The sequence below is a fragment of the Erithacus rubecula genome (genome assembly GCF_903797595.1).
Source record: "Erithacus rubecula genome assembly, chromosome: 28".
NCBI classification, from domain to species: Eukaryota; Metazoa; Chordata; class Aves; order Passeriformes; family Muscicapidae; genus Erithacus; species Erithacus rubecula.
In genome coordinates, this window is record NC_136680.1 from 2672398 (window position 1) to 2689510 (window position 17113).

Below are 17113 nucleotides of genomic sequence, written 5' to 3' on the forward strand. Positions count from 1 at the left end.
ATCCCATCCCATCCCATCCCATCCCATCCCATCCCATCCCATCCCATATCCCATCCCATCCCATCCCATCCCATCCCATCCCATCCCATCCCATCCCATCCCATCCCATCCCATCCCATCCCATCCCATCCCATCCCATCCCATCCCATCCCATCCCATCCCATCCCATCCCATCCCATCCCATCCCATCCGCTGGGGGGCGCTCGGGAGCGCCAGGCCGGGGGCAGGGCGCCCCCTGCAGGCCAAGGCGGGGCGGCACCGCCGCCTGCCGCGACTACAATTCCCGGCGTCCCTCGCGGCGGCGCGCGAACTACAGCTCCCGGCAGGCTGCGCGGGGCGCGCCGTGCGTGCCGAGCAGGCCGCAGTGCGGGCCGGGGCCGCAGCGATGCTGGAGGAGGCGAGCGAGGTGCTGGAGTCGGTGCTCAAGGCCTCGTGCCTCCCGCTCAGCGTCCTGCTCTTCGTGCCCGCCGTGCTCCTGCTGCTGGGGCCGCCGCCCGCCGCCGAGGCGGCGCACGAGTTCACCGTCTACCGCATGCAGCAGTACGAGCTGGGCGGGCAGCCCTATGGTGAGGAACTGCACGGCCCGGCCGCGCTCGGGCACCGCCGTCAGGGGCGCCGGGGCCGTGGGGAGGGAGCCCCGAGCCCGGGGGAGCCCAGGGCGGGCCGTGCAGGGCTCGGGGGGCTCGGGGGGCGGCAGCAGCCCGGCCCGGGGCCAGGCCCGCAGCAGGGCCCGTCCGGCGGAGCTTCGCCGCCCGGCTCGGCAGCAGCGGGAGGGGCTGGGAGCCGCATCGCGGTGACCTAGAGGCAGCCAAGGAGCCCCGTCCGTGCGCTGAGGGCTCTGGCATGGGAGGCTCCAGCTGCACCCCTCCTGCATTCTGCTAAAGTCGGTTGTGAGCTCGGTTTTTTTCCTTTTGCCTTTGACGCTTTTATTGACAGGTTGATTCCTCTTCGCTCTTCATCCTCAGCTCAGTGTGTTGCTCCAGTGGCTCCATTTCAGAGCCTGTCCTTTCCCTGTGTTACATCTGACCTTTACTTCCTCTGGTCTCTTACTTGCAGCCTGCTGCTTGTGCAACACCTTTCTTTGGGTCAGAGACACGCCCTGTCCTGCGAGTCCTTGAGCTGCTGCAAGCCTCAGCCTCTCCCCCACAAACCCAGAATCAAGGGTTGTTTCGGGGTCTCCTGTAGAGATTTTATTCCAGGTCAGGGCACTTGCTCTGTCTCTGAGTGACTCTTGCTATAGAGTTAACAATGCACATTTAATTTGTGCTGTCCATGATGCACCATCTCCCATTCCTTCAGATCTTCATAAGTTCAGGTATATAAGTTATGAAATGCAGCTGTACTCTTTAAACACTTCATGAAAAGCCAGGTGTTATTTTTTTTAAGATATTTCCCATTAACTTTTTTATGCTGTTTCTTTTCCTGGACCTTTTAGCTCAGTAGGCTGTGTTTCCTTTGTCCCTTCCTGTTCCCTTTGGGTAGCTGCTGATCCTGTTCCTTGTGTGTTCTGAGATCTCCTTTAGGGTAAAAACTGTGTTTCAGAGCAGTCTGGGTTGGAAGGGACTCACCAGAATCATCAACTCTCAAGGGAAATGACCCACAGAGGCATCAAACCTATAAAATTTGCATTATTAGCACCATGCTCTGACCAACTGAGCTGATTTATTGTTCCAGATTCTCATATTCTTTTCCAGGTATTTATTTTCTATGCAGAGAAACTACAGAAAATCAACCTGTCAGAAAAATGCTGTTGTGTGTGCTCTGCTTAGATGTCAGATGTTAATGTTTATTTATTTAGTGTCAGAGGTCTGTGGGGAGAATTTCCATTGTGCCTGGGCTCTGTTTCTGGGTGTGTGGCCCTCACTGTTACTGTGCAGAGGAAATGTAGATATTTCTTGTTTAGTGTTTCTGTTACCTTTGATGAGACCAAACTAATGTTGGAGTTAGGCTAAGCCAGGTTTAAATCTAGTTCTTAGCAATGGTCCTGTTTGACAGAGGCTGGAGCACCTCGTCTATCCCTGTGTGGGGACCCAGAACCATGAGATCTCCAGTGGAGGTGCCAGACTTACAGAAGAAGAAACTGAATTATAAATTTTAAAGTGGATTTGACCCTCTCTGTTTGCACAAGATGTCCTTTTGGCCCTTGCTTGGGGAATGCAGGAGCTCCTGGCAGGCCTGCAGCCTGCTGTGCTCCCAGGGGATTGCATTTCCACTGGGGGATTTGATCTGCTGCCACTGAGAGCAGGAGAGGGCGAGCCCTCAGGAGCAGCCTGTTCCTCTGGAACTCTGCCAGCTCCAGAACCTTCCTTGGGGCTGAATGAGAGCAGCCCTGGGGTTGCCATGGGGCAGCCTGGTGTCCTTGGGGTGCCATGGGGCAGCCTGGTGTCCTTTCATCAGGTGGTTCTGCACAGCTTGATCCTGCAGCTGGGGAAGGCTCTGGACAGCCCAGGCTGTCTCCAGGTGTGTTGCTGGATGCAGGTGAGCAGACAGGTGAGCCTGTGTGTTGTGTTGAGGAGGAAGAATGGAAGATCAGGCTGTTTGGTGTGGAATGAGGGGATCTGGCAGGACGTGGCTGCTCAGCAAAACCCACAAACCTCTGCTCCTTCTCGGACGAGGCGAACTCATCTCTCAGCAGCCCATCAGAGCATCCCCAGGAGCGTTCTGAGCAGGAGGCAGGCTGGAGCAGAGGGGATGGGGTGCAGTGCCTCAGCAGCCCCCTCTCTTCCCTGCTGGCAGGCACCAGGAGCGCGGTGCTGAACACGGAGGCGCGCACGGTGGAAGCGGAGGTGCTGAGCCGCCGCTGCGTCATGATGAGGCTGCTGGACTTCTCCTACGAGCAGTACCAGAAGGCTCTGCGCCAGTCAGCTGGAGCTGTGGTCATCATCCTGCCACCATCCATCTCCTCTGTCCCCCAGGATGTCGTGAGGGTAAGCAAAAACAAGTTTTCTTTCTCTTGGTTGGCTGGGTTGTTGCAGGGAATGCACAACAAATCGTGATCTAATTTTAAAACTTCTCTCTCTCTCTCTCTCTGCTTTGGTTGTTAATTTTTTCTCGACGCCTCTCGTGTTTAGCAGATGCTAAGTTTGTGTCTTGCTTAAATCCTCAGCAATTCATGGAGATAGAGCCAGAAATGCTTGCTATGGAAACCATTGTGCCAGTCTACTTTGCAGTGGAAGATGAGGAGCTGCTGTCTATCTATGAACAAACACGGGCTGCTTCTGCATCACAGGGTTCTGCCTCAGCTGCAGAAGGTGAGGTCTGACAAGGAGGGAAGAGTTTTGGGGAAGACAGGCCTGTTCCCACCTCTGGGAGGAGTCTGCTGTGTCATCTGCACCATGAACCAGGCTTCTGTCACCTTTGTGTTTATTCTTTGTCAAAGTGTTTAGAGATTCAGTGGAAGAAAAGCACAGTGTAAGAAAGTATTACTTGACTATATTTGGACATACAGTTGCAGGAGGTTCTCAGCTTCACACTGTTGCAAGTAAGGTAGAAATCAAAACTAGGTTCAAAACAACATTGAAAGTGTTAAGTGAGGATGGTGTGGTTGTAGAAACTGAAACTTTTTGTCTGACCACAAGTCAGTTTGATGCTTCCACGTAAATAATATGACTGTCTTATTGAGCTGCTGCTTATGACTAATTTTAGTACTGCTGGGGAAAAGTTTTTGACCAGCCCAAAATACTGGGATTTTGGGACAGAGTGAAAAATCACAGTCACCAAGATTCTGTGTCATTGCATAAACACCAGTGACAAGTGAGAGGGCTTAAATGGTTTAAAGCTGGTCTCTCCAAAGCTCAGTTAGCAGTGACAATGAAGAGATGAAACTTTCCCAGGTGTACATTGTGGGGTTTTTTGGTGTTTTTGTTCCAGTTCTGCTGCACACAGCAACTGCCAATGGCTTCCAGATGGTGACCAGTGGGGCTCAAAGCAAAGCTATCAATGACTGGCTCATCCCCAGTGTGGAGGTGAGTTGTGTATGAATTCAAACAGGCAACATTGATGAGATTACTTCTTTAACTGGGACTTTATCAGACATTTGGTCTGACAGGGCAGGTCAGGGATCTCAGGCAGGTATCTGGAGTCCTCAAAACTGAGGCCACAGCAGCCTCAGCAGGAATGTGGAAGTCAGGCTGTCCTTGTGCAGGCACACAAGAGGTGATAGGGAGTGACACTGCTGTCTTTGCTCTGCAGGGAAGGCTGACAGGACTGGGTGGAGAAGACCTGCCCACTGTTGTGATAGTTGCCCACTATGATTCCTTTGGAGTGGCTCCAGTGAGTATTCTTTTTTCCTGCTGCTCTGTTCCTGTCCTTTTTCCCTCTGCCCATGTATCTTTTCTTGGCCTTAAGACTGTGGGGCAGTTACAAGTGGAGCACAGTGCTGTGCTGCTACCTGAGAGTCAGTGTAGATTTGTCACCTTGTGTCTGTCTCACCTCATCCTGCAGTGGCTGTCCCATGGGGCTGACTCCAATGGCAGTGGGATCTCAGTGCTGCTGGAACTGGCCAGGCTGTTCTCTCGGCTCTACACCTACAGAAGGACCCATGCTGGGTGAGGAACTGCTCTGTTTGGGGTTAAGTGTGTGTGGCTGACAAGTGGAGGGGATGATCTGAGAAGCAGATTCCACCCTCAAGCACTGGGAGCTCCCCAGTTTTAATCTGTCCTGCCATTCTCTGAGCATGTGGCATGTGGGAAGGGTTTGCTAATGAACAGTTTACCTTGGATGTCCAGTGCAAATGGTTGTGATTTCACCACAGCTCCAAGGCTGAGTGCAGGAATTCTTGGAGTGCAGCATTCTGACCCTTTTCTGGCTTCTTTGATGGGCAGGTACAACTTGCTGTTCTTTGCATCTGGAGGTGGCAAGTTTAATTATCAAGGAACTAAGCGATGGCTGGAGGACAATTTGGACCACACTGGTGAGTAAGGGGCTGGTTGTGTTAAAAGTCTGTAATTAATTGTCAGCTCTCCTGTGAGGATCTCCTTGTGTGAGCCTTGCTTTTTTTGGGAGGTGGAAATCCCAGCACAAGACATAGTTTGGATTTTTTCTGTTCCAGATTCCAGCCTGCTGCAGGACAATGTAGCATTTGTTCTCTGCCTTGACACTCTGGGCAGAGGCAATAGCCTTCATCTTCATGTCTCAAAGCCTCCCAAGGAGGGCACCTTGCAGCATGCATTTCTCAGAGAACTGGAGACGGTAAGGAAAAGCATTTTAGTTTCATGGGAACTGGGGACTTACTATACAGCTCTCATGAGAGGAAGGAAGATGTGAAGAAAGGCTGTGCTATTGAAATAATTCATGTATTGTTTAGAATCACTTGATTTGAAGTGCAGACAAATCCTCATTCACAGTCCTGAGTGAAGCAGACTAGGTCTCTCCTCATCTATTTTTGACCTGAAAATCCACCTTTAATCATGTCAATAACTTCAGCTTACATTCTGGAACACACAGAAGTGTGTGTAGGCAGACAGGGCACTGCAGGGTGGCACTTGAATGACTTTTCCTTGTCCTCAGGTCGTTGCCAGCCAGTTCCCAGAGGTGAAGTTTTCCATGGTGCACAAGAAGATCAACCTGGCTGAGGACATGCTGGCGTGGGAGCACGAGCGCTTCGCCATCCGGCGCCTGCCAGCGTTCACCATCTCCCACCTGGAGAGCCACAGGGACAGCCTGCGCAGCAGCATCATGGACAGGAGGTGAGGCTGGGCCTGGGGGGGCAGGGTGGGGGCTGGGGAGGGCAGGGTGGGGCTGGGGAGAGCAGGGTGGGGTTTAGGGACAGCCTGCAAACAGCATCATGGACAGGAGGTGAGGCTGGGCCTGGGGGGGCAGGGTGGGGGCTGGGGAGGGCAGGGTGGGGTTTAGGGACAGCCTGCAAACAATATCATGGACAGGAGGTGAGGCTGGGGCCTGGGGAGGGCAGAATGGGGTTTAAAAACCCAAACTGACCTCACAGCTGCTTGTGTTGTTCTGATGGGCAGAGCATGGGTGGCAGATGTTGGGAGTTGGGCTCAGATTCAGGCTCTGATGCAGTGGAAAAGGTGTTTCTAGAGGAAGCTGATGCTGTTGGCAAATCCATAATCCCCTGTTTTGCTTTAGGGCACGAATAGACACTAAAGCACTGACCAGGAATACCCAAATCATTGCTGAGGCTTTGACAAGGGTCATCTACAACCTAACAGAAAAGGTAAGAGGTGCCCACCATGCAGTGCTGGCCAGCCTTGTCCTGCCCACCAAACTCAAGATTGGTTCTTTTTTGTATTTTCCCTTGCAGGGAGCACCTGCAGATATGCAGATCTTCACAGATCAGATGGTAAGCACAGTGCATTATTTTTGCAACCTATGGAACCTACAGTCTGGGACAGAGCTCTGTTGTGTGGCTGACTCCTTTTCTCTGGTGGTATTTTTCTGCAGCAAATCCAGCAGGAGCAACTGGAGTCAGTGATGGACTGGCTGAGCAGCCAGCCCAGGGCTGCCCAGCTGATTGATAAGGACAGCACCTTCCTCAACACCTTAGAATATTGTATGGGACGTTACCTGAAGGATGTGAAGCAGCACCACGTGAAGGCAGACAAAAGGTACAAAAAACATGAAAGAACCAGCCAGGACATGCACACTGGCCTCCCTCTGGACACAGTTTTGTCTCTGAGCTGCAGATGTCCTGGTTTCTTGACATGCAGCTTTGCTGTTTTCTGCTCTCCTGTCAGTTTTGGTTGATGCTTGGTGTTCTCCCAGAGAAAGCTGCTCATGATTCCTCACAGCACAGGAACAAAGCCCAGCAGCTCCCTCTGTCTGATAAGCTTGTTTTTAAACTTGTGGTTCCACTGTTCCCACTCTGAGAGCAGGAGAAGGCTAAGTTTTGGTTAATTACAAAAAGGCAGTTTCTATCCTGTTAAACCTGCTTGGGCTGAAGCTGTTTTAGTGAACAGAGAGAGGAATCTTTCATGTTCAGCCTCTTGGAGACAGCTGAACAACAGCATGAGTTCTGAATTCTGCCCTTGGGCATCTGATTGTAGGAAAAGAAAGTCCTGATGACTAAAATCAGCTCAAAACCACTGTGGGAGGTGGTCATGCTTACCTGTCTTTGGTTGGGTGAACTCCTTGGGAGCAACTCTGGGCTGTCCTGACTGCAGGGTCAGGAAGTGCAGTAAAATCTGAAAAATTTCTCCTTTGCACAGGGACCCCGAGTTTGTTTTCTATGACCAGCTGAAGCAGGTGATGAATGCATACAGGTATGGAGTCCTTTGGGCATGCTGGGTTCTTATCTAACCCCCTGGCAGGAACTGCTGGAGCAATTTCATGTGCACTTTTCCTTATTCCAGGGTCAAGCCAGCAATCTTTGACCTGCTCCTGGCTGTCTGTATTGCAGCCTACCTTGGTGTTACCTATGTTGCAGTGCAGGTAAGAGACACAGATGTTTTATTTTGTTCTACAACAAATTAGATACAGAATTCACACAGTGCCAGCACTAAAGCTGGAACAGAAATGCTACTTGGCTCTATTGAAGTCAGTCTCTTGCCATTCTAGTGCAAAGCTGTTTTTTAGAGCTATTTCTTGTAGTCACTTGCTAAGCTATTTTGGCTCCAAACTGAAACTTTACAACAAATTTTAGTTACTTTGGTAATTTAAAAGTTTGCAGATTGTACTGTCAGGAAATATCTGAGCTTAGGATGCAGCTTAGAAATGCATCTTCAGAGTCTTGCTTTCTTTTTTCAATGAAACTGTAAATACATCCTGTGTCCATTCCTCTGGAAATGTGATACTCCATGCCTTGGCCAGCCAAATTAAATGTAATGTTTTTGTGTCAGTGTTAACCAAGACAGTGTGAGCAAGGCTTTGTTCCTGCCTGGTTTCATGAAGGACATGAATAAAAGGGAAGATTTTTAGGTCACTCTCAATTTTGATCACTTTGTGTTATTTGTGTCTATTATTTGTTTAGGGAAACCACAAGCATTTAAAAACTCAGTGTAAGAATACAAACAAGAGGAAAAACATATTTTGGTTTCTATTAGCAATCTTCATTAATTTTGTTATTTGAATTTGAAATTATTTGAAGCCTGGGTCTTGTTACATCTGTCAAATATCAAAATACAATCAACCCCAGCACCATCAAAAGAGGAATTAAGTGAATTTCTAACTCACTGAGGAGATGGTGAAAGAGAAGATTCAGTTACAGAATTGTGAATTGCTGGGAATCTCTGTGTTTGCCTGGTTCATTTTTACCTTGCTGAAACTGCTGGCAGCAGTGTTTCTATAGAGACCAGGAACCTGCATGTGTTGAAATCTGAAGCTTTCTCCTCGCCTTCAGAAGGAACAGAACTGCATAAAAAAATAAAATTAAAGAATCTTTAACAAATCTTCACAATGAGGTGCTACAGACCTGCACAAACACTTCTGCAAGCCATCATTTCTGTATAACTTGGCTTCCTTGTCACAATTCCTCCTCATCCATCAAGTCCCACTCCATTTTCAGGATGAGTGGTTGATGCAAACAAGGCACTGCATTTGCACACTGGTATTGTTTTAAGCCTTCTGCTGAGCTCTCTGTGTGTTCACAACTGTCATGGTTACTTTTTTCTCTTCTGTTTCCAGCACTTTGGTCTCCTTTACAAGATGATACAGAGATTATCCCTCAAAACCAAGCAGCAGTGAAGCACCAAGTCCCCCCCAGCAGCACTGAGCCATCGGTGAGCCCATTGGGAACCTTCTGCCTTCCACTGAACCCTGCTGTTCCTCTTTGTCTCCTCTTTTCTACTGTATGGAGGGGAGGAAGGCATAAAGAAAATGAAATTTTAACTCTTGTGCACCTTTGAAGTGCTTTTCTTCACCTACTTCCCCTGACTTGCACCATGTCTGGTTTTCTTTTGCATTTTGGTGAGGGACAGGCTGAGAGACTTCAGCAATTCCTGCAGTTTGATTCTGAGCAGCCTCTGACTGTAACACAAAGTCCAACACTTTCATGGACACTGTCACACAGCCAGCCTGGAAACTGAAACTACAGCCTGATGTGATGTCCCTGCCCAGCAAACCAGGACTTGGAGCAGTTATTTAAAAGAAAAAACCAAAAGTGCACATGCCAATTAAAGAGAATGCAATTAGCATGTTTCCTTATGGCACCTCTTCCTTAAGTTCACTGCCTGGCTTTAGGGAGTTGTGCTGAGCAAGCAGTGTCTGCAGCAAGAACCTTCCTGCATTCTGTTCAAACTCACCCCCTTTTAGGAGCTGCACTGAGTGATTTTGGCTGTTATTACCAGGATGAGGAAAGATTTAAGATGGGTTTGTGGCATGAGGGTTCTTGTCAGGGGCAGGTTCTCTCCTGTCTCTCTTGGAGGATGCATTTTGCTGTGTGCTTGGTTACTCTGGAGGTTTTTGGTCCTTGAACAGTTCACAGCTGCCACCACTCTGCTAGACTCTTGCTTGATTTTTGAGGGGTGTTCCATAGTCAGCTGCTGCAGGATCATGTTCTGTGCTGTTCCATGTACTTACACAAACTGATTTTGTTGATAAAAGTGCAAGAGCAGCTCAGACCTGGAAAATGTATTGAGATACTGCAAGCCCTAGGCTAGTTGTAGTTCTGGAAGATAACCCTGAGCACTGTCCTGCCACCCAGTAAGTTTTGAGTCCTTTTCTGTAATCTCTTCCATTTACATGAGGTTTCTTCACAAGCCACAGTGACCTTTTTTTTTAAATTTAAGCTACAATTTATAATTAAAACAGCATACCTTACACAGGCTGAAAAAACTATTTTGAATTGAGGTGAATACACCTTTTTTTTTTTTGCAAGGGAAATTCCAGCTGTGCATTCCTGTTTGCACACACCTGCTGTGCATGTGCTTGTTAGAAAAGGAGTTGTTGTGGCCAGTCACTGTCCTTTGGATGGACACCAAAGCACTGACTTCCATCCTCCTTTATTTTACTGTAATCTCTTGGACTACCCTAATCTCCTTTCTGCTACTTTAAATATGTAGCAACTTGTTCTTTAAAGGGTCTTGTCTTTTCCAGGAAAGCCTGCTGGTGTCAGTGGCTCACCATGGTGTCAGCATGGTGCCAAGCACTCCAGAACTATCAGCCACCCAGGGAAATTTGCCTTTTCCTCATCTTCTGAGTGCTCATTTGAAATGTGTCTCTCTGCACGCACGAAGTGCTGATGGCACTCCTCTGCCAAATGAATTTATAATGACTTCAGAAGTGGCTGGAAGGCAAGTCTTGATTGTTTTCCACTGGTTTTTATGCTCTGCCCATAGAGACTGCATCTGCTGTGCCCTGGGAAGCTGCATGCCCTGGGCTGGGTAGGTTTGGAACATCCATGGTGCAGTGGCTCTCTGAAGAGCTCTGTAGGCTCTGAATGTCTGGGAGTAGTTTGAGTCCTCCAGCTTCAACATCCATTTCTGGTCTCCTATCATTTAAGGAGGTGGTGTTCCCTCCAGTCTAGCAGATTATTTCACCAGTCTTAATGATTAACTCCATTACTTAGCTGAGAAAAATAGAAAAATAATATTAGCATTATTATTATAATGCTGCAGCTTGAGTTGATGTGTAAAATTTGCCAGTAGTGGGCAAGAGCAAATAGAACAGACCTGGAGCTTGTTCCTTGCTGTGGAAACTGTCAGCCTTCAGTCTTCCAGATGAGAATCATAAAATTCAGAGTCAAAAACTTCCACCCAGTCTGTTTGCAGGGGCTGTAGCACAAAGAAAACCCCCCAGGTCTGTGTGGTCTCAGCAATGAACTGTTAACACTCCTGATGCAGTGCCAGAAGCCAGTGGAAACAACCTAAAAAATTAGATGGATAAGATTATTGAGGGGAATTCATAAACCTGACAGGCAGTTAGGATGGTACATTGCTCTCTCCCACACAAGGTTAATTTGTCCTGTAATCCTTTTGTATCTCTCTTCCTGGCTGCCATAAAAAGTAATTTTTACAACAGATAAAAGTTTTTGCTTTTGATCAAAGTGCACGTGCACTGAAACAAACGTGCTCAAATCTAAATAGTCAAATCCCAACTTCCTCAGAGCTGGAGCAGAGTGCCCATCCTGGGATTGAATTTAAATCCCAACTTCCTCAGAGCTGGAGCAGAGTGCCCATCCTGGGACTGAATTTAAATCCCAATTTCCTCAGAGCTGGAGCAGAGTGCCCATCCTGGGATTGAATTTAAATTCCAACTTCCTCAGAGCTGGAGCAGAGTGCCCATCCTGGGATTGAATTTAAATCCCAATTTCCCCAGAGCTGGAGCAGAGTGCCCATCCTGGGATTGAATTTAAATCCCAACTTCCCCAGAGCTGGAGCAGAGTGCCCATCCTGGGACTGAATTTAAATCCCACATTGTTATTTCCTTGGGTAGGTCAGCAGAGAAGTTTGCAGAGAGCCCCTGGAGCTGATCTGCACTGCAGCATGACTGATCAGTTCAGTCACCAGCACAACAGGTGGTGTGATAAAAGTTCTCCACAGCATTGCAGAAGAGCTCTGTGTAGCTGATTTTTATTGCCCTTATTTTTACCTATCCTCTTTTTTTGAGGAGTTTGCCTGGCCTGTGGGGAAGAGCATGGAAAGCATTATATCCACATACACACAGGTGGCTAGAAGTTGATATTCCTGGCCAGAAAACCATTTTCTTTGCTGTTGTCTGTCTTCACCTGTTGTCCTGGTGCTGTCAGAGTCTGCAGCTCATAAAAAACTGGTTTTCCAGCAGAGTTTAACTGAAGCTGTTAATTCCTTCTATCCACTTCCATCTGCATGGGCACTATTGGGAACTGTATGGGAGTAATTTGGATTATGAACTCCACTCCTCTACTCAGTGCAGAGAAAATCCTGAAGCCAGAATGGAATTAGGTCTCCTATTATCTGTGGCTGAAATTCACCACAATCTATTTAGACATTCAAAACCACAGCTATACCCAAAATTGCTGTGGGGTTTGGTTTTGAGGGTGTTTTGTTTGTTTTAAATCTCATGCTCTTACACTGTTCATGGCCCAAGCCCAAATCCCAGGCTGCTCCTGCACCCCATATTTAAGCTGGGATTTACATTTCATTTGGTCTTGACTCACCAATCTGAAATGCTGGGGCTGCTCTTGGGTGTCTCAGAAAATTTGGCCTCTGGGTACTTGAGTGTGGACTCCTGCTTGCTCACTTTGATCTGTTTAGTTTCCATTTGTAGTTACTGCATAGCAACTTCAAGGTTATAATCTGGAATATTTGCAGCTCAGGAAAAAGATTTGATTTATCTAGCAATGTTAAGTCAATTATTTATCTTCTTGTGTGCCCTGAAGAACAAATGTATATTGAGGTGAATATTTAAAAGCTAATAGAAAATTCAATGCAGTTGATTTACATATTTTAGGAGTATAAATGTAATAATATTTAAGTATTTTAACTTTTTTTTTTAAATTTGTTTGTCCCTTTTTTCCTTGGAAAATAAACCAAGTGAATAGGTTTGATGAATAGATTTGTCAGAGAACTATTTGCTCCAAAAAATGGAATCTCCTTGCATTATTTGGAGGAATAGACACCTCTACAATATGGGAGAAAAATATATGTATTTAAAAGCTTCATCCTGTTTAGTCAAAAGTAAAATAGTATGACAAAAAACATTTACACACTCCAAGCATGATTTCAGCACCTTGAGGTGAGCAAATTCCTGTTTATTCAAAAGGTTTGTGCTCATGTGAAGCAATTAAAGTTTCTATGCAAAACAGCTTTGGTACTGTGGAAACCTGGTGACCTCAGCAGCCAGCACTGCCTGCTCATGGAGATTGTTGTGCCTCTGTCCTTGCCCAGTGCCTCCCTGAACACTAAAATTATTTATTGCAATTATGAGCATTGCAAGAGATCTGTTCCCTGAGTGTGTCCGAGCCGTGGAGCGGCGCAGTGACCTGAGAGTGGCACAAGGAGAGAGCTGGACCTGTGCTCATCCTGCTGCTGTGTCCTGTGCCAGGGACAGAGGTGCTCCCTCAGAGCCTGGGGGACACGGAGAGGTGACACGGGGCTGTGACACGGGGCTGTGGTGTCCCAGCAGTGACAGGGAGACGTGACACGGAGAGGTGACACGGGGCTGTGACACGGGGCAGTGACAGGGAGAGGTGACACGGGGCTGTGCTGTGTCCCCACGGTGACATGGAGAGGTGACACGGGGCAATGGCATGGGGGAGTGGGAGTGGCATGGAAAGGTGACGCGGGGCTGTGCGGTGTCCCCGCAGTGACATGGAGAAGGTGACGCGGGGCTGTGCAGTGTCCCCGCAGTGACATGGAGAAGGTGACACGGGGCAGTGACATGGAAAGGTGACACGGGGCTGTGCGGTGTCCCCGCGGTGACACGGGGCAATGGCACGGGGCAGTGACATGGAAAGGTGACACGGGGCTGTGCGGTGTCCCGTCGGTGACACGGAGAAGGTGACACGGAGAGGTGACACGGGGCTGTGCGATGTCCCCGCAGTGACATGGAGAAGGTGACACGGGGCTGTGCAGTGTCCCCGCAGTGACACGGGACAGTGACACAGAGCGGTGACACGGGGCTGTGCAGTGTCCCCGCAGTGACACGGGACAGTGTCACAGAGCGGTGACACGGAGAAGGTGACACGGAGCGGTGACACGGGGCTGTGCAATGTCCCGTCGGTGACACGGAGAAGGTGACACGGGGCTGTGCGGTGTCCCCGCAGTGACACGGGACAGTGACACAGAGTGGTGACACGGGGCTGTGCGATGTCCCCGCAGTGACATGGAGAAGGTGACACGGGGCTGTGCAGTGTCCCCGCAGTGACACGGAGAAGGTGACACGGAGCGGTGACACGGGGCTGTGCGATGTCCCGTCGGTGACACGGAGAAGGTGACACGGGGCTGTGCAGTGTCCCCGCAGTGACACGGGACAGTGACACAGAGCGGTGACACGGGGCTGTGCGGTGTCCCCGCAGTGACACGGGACAGTGACACAGAGCGGTGACACGGAGAAGGTGACACGGAGCGGTGACACGGGGCTGTGCGATGTCCCCGCAGTGACATGGAGAAGGTGACACGGGGCTGTGCAGTGTCCCCGCAGTGACACGGGACAGTGACACAGAGCGGTGACACGGGGCTGTGCGGTGTCCCCGCAGTGACACGGGACAGTGTCACAGAGCGGTGACACGGGCAGCCCCGCCCGCTGCCCGCAGCTCCCGGGAGCCTCTCCCGGTGTCAGCCCCGGGTGGCTTCTAAGTCAGAGAAAAGGTTGAAAACAAAAGCCAACCCTTGGAATGTGGCGGAAGAACCACTGGGACAAGGCAGTGAAGAGGAGCGAGTATTCCAGAGATGGAGAGCAAAGAGCTGCTCTAGAGATTGTTCTCCCCACCTCCTCCGAGTGTAACAGCATTTTTGGAGCTGCTCCCTGTCCCATCACAGCCCTCTGGCACACGCAGCAAAACCCTTCAGGCTGAGGGGCAGCTTGTGGCAGGGCTGGGTTTAACACAGGCTCTGTCGTGTCAGTGGCACAAAATCACAGAATTAACTAGGCTGGAAAAGACCTTTGAGATCACCGAGTCCAAGGTATAATTATGCCAATGCCCTGCTCTGAAGGGAAGGTCCCTGTGGAAATCAGGGAGTTCTTTGCTGACAGGGAGGGTGGTGTGAAAGCAGAGGGGGAGAAGGTCCAGCTGCCTTCCCTGGATGGGACTGGGGCTGTGGCAGCCACCCCACCCCAGCTTAGGCTGGCTCTCGGTGCAGGGAGACTCTGCATCCACTCTGAGGGACTGGGAGCTGGGAAAACATCGCTGGAGGGCTCTGCTTTCTCAGCCTGGGTGGCAGCAGATGAAAAAAAGCACAAAGTGGCCTCCAGTGAGGCCTGGGCTTGGCAGGACAGCTCAGCAGTGCAGGAATGTTGGACCACCACTCCTTTCTCTGGCTTTTGGCAGGGGCAGAGCTGCATGGTGGAGGAGGGGCTGAAAACACCAGCCCTGATGTTTCCTCATCTCCCCCTGCTAGCTGACAAACTTGTGTTTTTGTACTGGTCACACCTCTGTCAAAAAGGTGTCATTTTGTGAGTTTGTCCCTAATCTGTAATGGTGGAGCTGTGCTTGGCAGGGAGAACATCCCAGAGGCAAATCCATCTCTCCTTCCCTGCAGCTGGGGACAGAAAGGTTCAGAACCTTCTGAATCTTTACCAGGATGCTCCAATGCTGCTGTTAGGTGTTCCATTATTCTTTGGGAATCTTTGGTGAAGTGATATCCTGGCACTTTATAACTTGAGTGTCCATCAGAGCAGCATCACCTGAGTGTGTTGTGCAGGCAAAGGCAGGTGGAGAAGGACAGACACGACTTTTTCTGGAGCTTTCCAGCTGATGAGCCACACTTACCTTAGGCCTTTTGCTCTGGCATTTTCACAGTGATTTGCCAACTTGCCTGGAATTTCACAGGCCCTGGATTCTTTTCACCTGTCCTGTGGGTTGTGCCTAGCAAAAATTGAGTCAGTGTGGGGTTTCTTGAGGAGCCATTTGGTCCTTGCTATAGATTTTTGTGTGAGGGCAGATTAATTTGTTTTAGCTTCAGAAAATCAATCAAGGCCTCTGAGATACAAAGTCCAACCTATTGCATGACAAAGCATTGTTTTCATTCCAGAAATTAATTTCTTTCAGAGAATTTACAGGTATAAATTACTTTCTTACAGGGAACTGTGTATTTTATAATGGAAATGGGAAGCAAAGCCCTCAAGTTTTCTCTGCCATTGGGAGGAGAGAGGAAAAGGAGCATTGTGGATTCCTTCCAGGTGGGGAAATGCACGCCCACAATGTAAAACAGAAGATCTGTTCAGCTAAAATAGAGACCATGAAGAAATGTTTTTTAATTTAAATGTTGCCTCTGCTGTTTTTCTAGAGAGTTCTTGACCCCTGATAAAGCTTGGGCCCCAGTTCTTGGGTGTGATTCTTACCAAACCCAAAAGGAACAAGCTCATTGACTGGAAACCCCTGCAGTGATTTTACTACAGTGTCTGTTTTGTAAGGGAGAGGGGTAGAACATGAGGACTTTATCTCTCCTGAATCTAAAAACAAACCAATTCTTCTTTATTGTTTAAGCCACACTAGTGGTTTCTTGTCAGCAACAGTTTTTTTGTGTTTTTTTTTAACAGAGCAAGAGCTAGCATTATTTCCTTTGGGCAGTTCAGTGGATGGTGTCTTAACTGTGAGCAGTTAACTTCTCCTGGAATTTCTTCCCAGCTCATGTGAGTGGGAATTTGTACTAGAGAATAGCCCATAAGGGACTGTGGGACTCGTGAAAGGGAATTTTAGTTTTTATTCTCAGATGGTGCTTCTGTGGTAGCACTGAGCAGTTTTTGATAGGGATGCTGAAGTGCTGTTGCTGACTTCCATTTTACCATCTTTGACTCAGGTGGTTTGTACTCCTCATGCTGCGTTTGCTCCACGTGCCATTCTGGTTTTTTTCAGTGAAGGTATTATTCTATTTTAACAACTGGTTTGTCTGTAGAGGTTGAATAGGCACAGGTGTTAAAAGGATTATTAAAAGAAGAGACAGACAAACAACTCTTAGTTCCAGGCACCCTTCTCTGTAGGTTGCTGTTGGATTTCCCTTTTAGGAGAGTGCTCTGTGGTGTTTTTTTCTCATGGTGAGTTCCCAAATACTCCTTCTCTACAGAAGCAGTCAGGCAGCAGTGTACTCCAGGTCATGGCAAGGGCACACTAGAATATGAATCATTCAAAGGAACTGCTAATTAGGAGGCCTGTTAAATAAAGGGGAAGTTAAAGAATATCCCTTTCCCTGTGGCAGAGAAAAATGACAAACTGCAGAAAGATTGGGGAGAGGATATTTTATGCTTGAGCTCTAAATGGATCCCACTCTGCAATCAGCTGCAGCAAGCACAGCCTTCCTCAGCAAGGCTTTTCCAGACCTTACAACAGCTTGCGTCTTCCATCTATTTTTGGTTTTTCTCTTGCCCTGGTTTCCATAGTATCTGAATGCTTCATGCTCTTAAATATATCTGACACTTACAGCACCTTGGTGAAGTAGGAGGTACAAAGGGCCTTGCTCTTTGGAGCTGCTGGAGCTGGGGATGTGTGGAAGATGTGGGGTGGAGTCCTGAGTGGAAAATGTGCTTTTCTACAGGCTGGATTTGCCACTGCTGGGTTAGCCTTTCACTAGGGATAGCAGGA

General features: G+C 48.7%; 1 protein-coding gene across 5 annotated transcripts; it reads left to right on the forward strand.

Moving 5' to 3' along the window:
- Nucleotides 1–311: 311 nt before the first annotated feature.
- On the forward strand, nucleotides 312–15854 carry NCLN (nicalin). 5 transcript variants are annotated; one of them, XR_013776933.1, is made up of 17 exons: nucleotides 312–566; nucleotides 2737–2927; nucleotides 3107–3251; nucleotides 3871–3965; nucleotides 4192–4272; nucleotides 4444–4547; nucleotides 4824–4912; nucleotides 5051–5190; nucleotides 5509–5687; nucleotides 6088–6175; nucleotides 6263–6301; nucleotides 6403–6566; nucleotides 7167–7220; nucleotides 7311–7389; nucleotides 8581–8675; nucleotides 9991–11064; nucleotides 11223–12425. XR_013776933.1 is itself a non-coding variant. In XM_079328070.1 (16 exons), exons 1-15 carry the CDS (start codon nucleotides 386–388, stop codon nucleotides 8638–8640), a joined length of 1689 nt encoding a protein of 562 aa, XP_079184196.1. In that variant the 5' UTR covers nucleotides 312–385; the 3' UTR covers nucleotides 8641–8675; nucleotides 9991–12425. The 5 variants fall into 5 exon arrangements, 3 of the variants coding, with proteins under 3 accessions (XP_079184196.1, XP_079184195.1, XP_079184197.1); XM_079328070.1 differs by having other exon boundaries at nucleotides 9991–12425; XR_013776934.1 differs by having other exon boundaries at nucleotides 323–566; nucleotides 8581–11064; nucleotides 11223–12680.
- Nucleotides 15855–17113: the final 1259 nt, after the last annotated feature.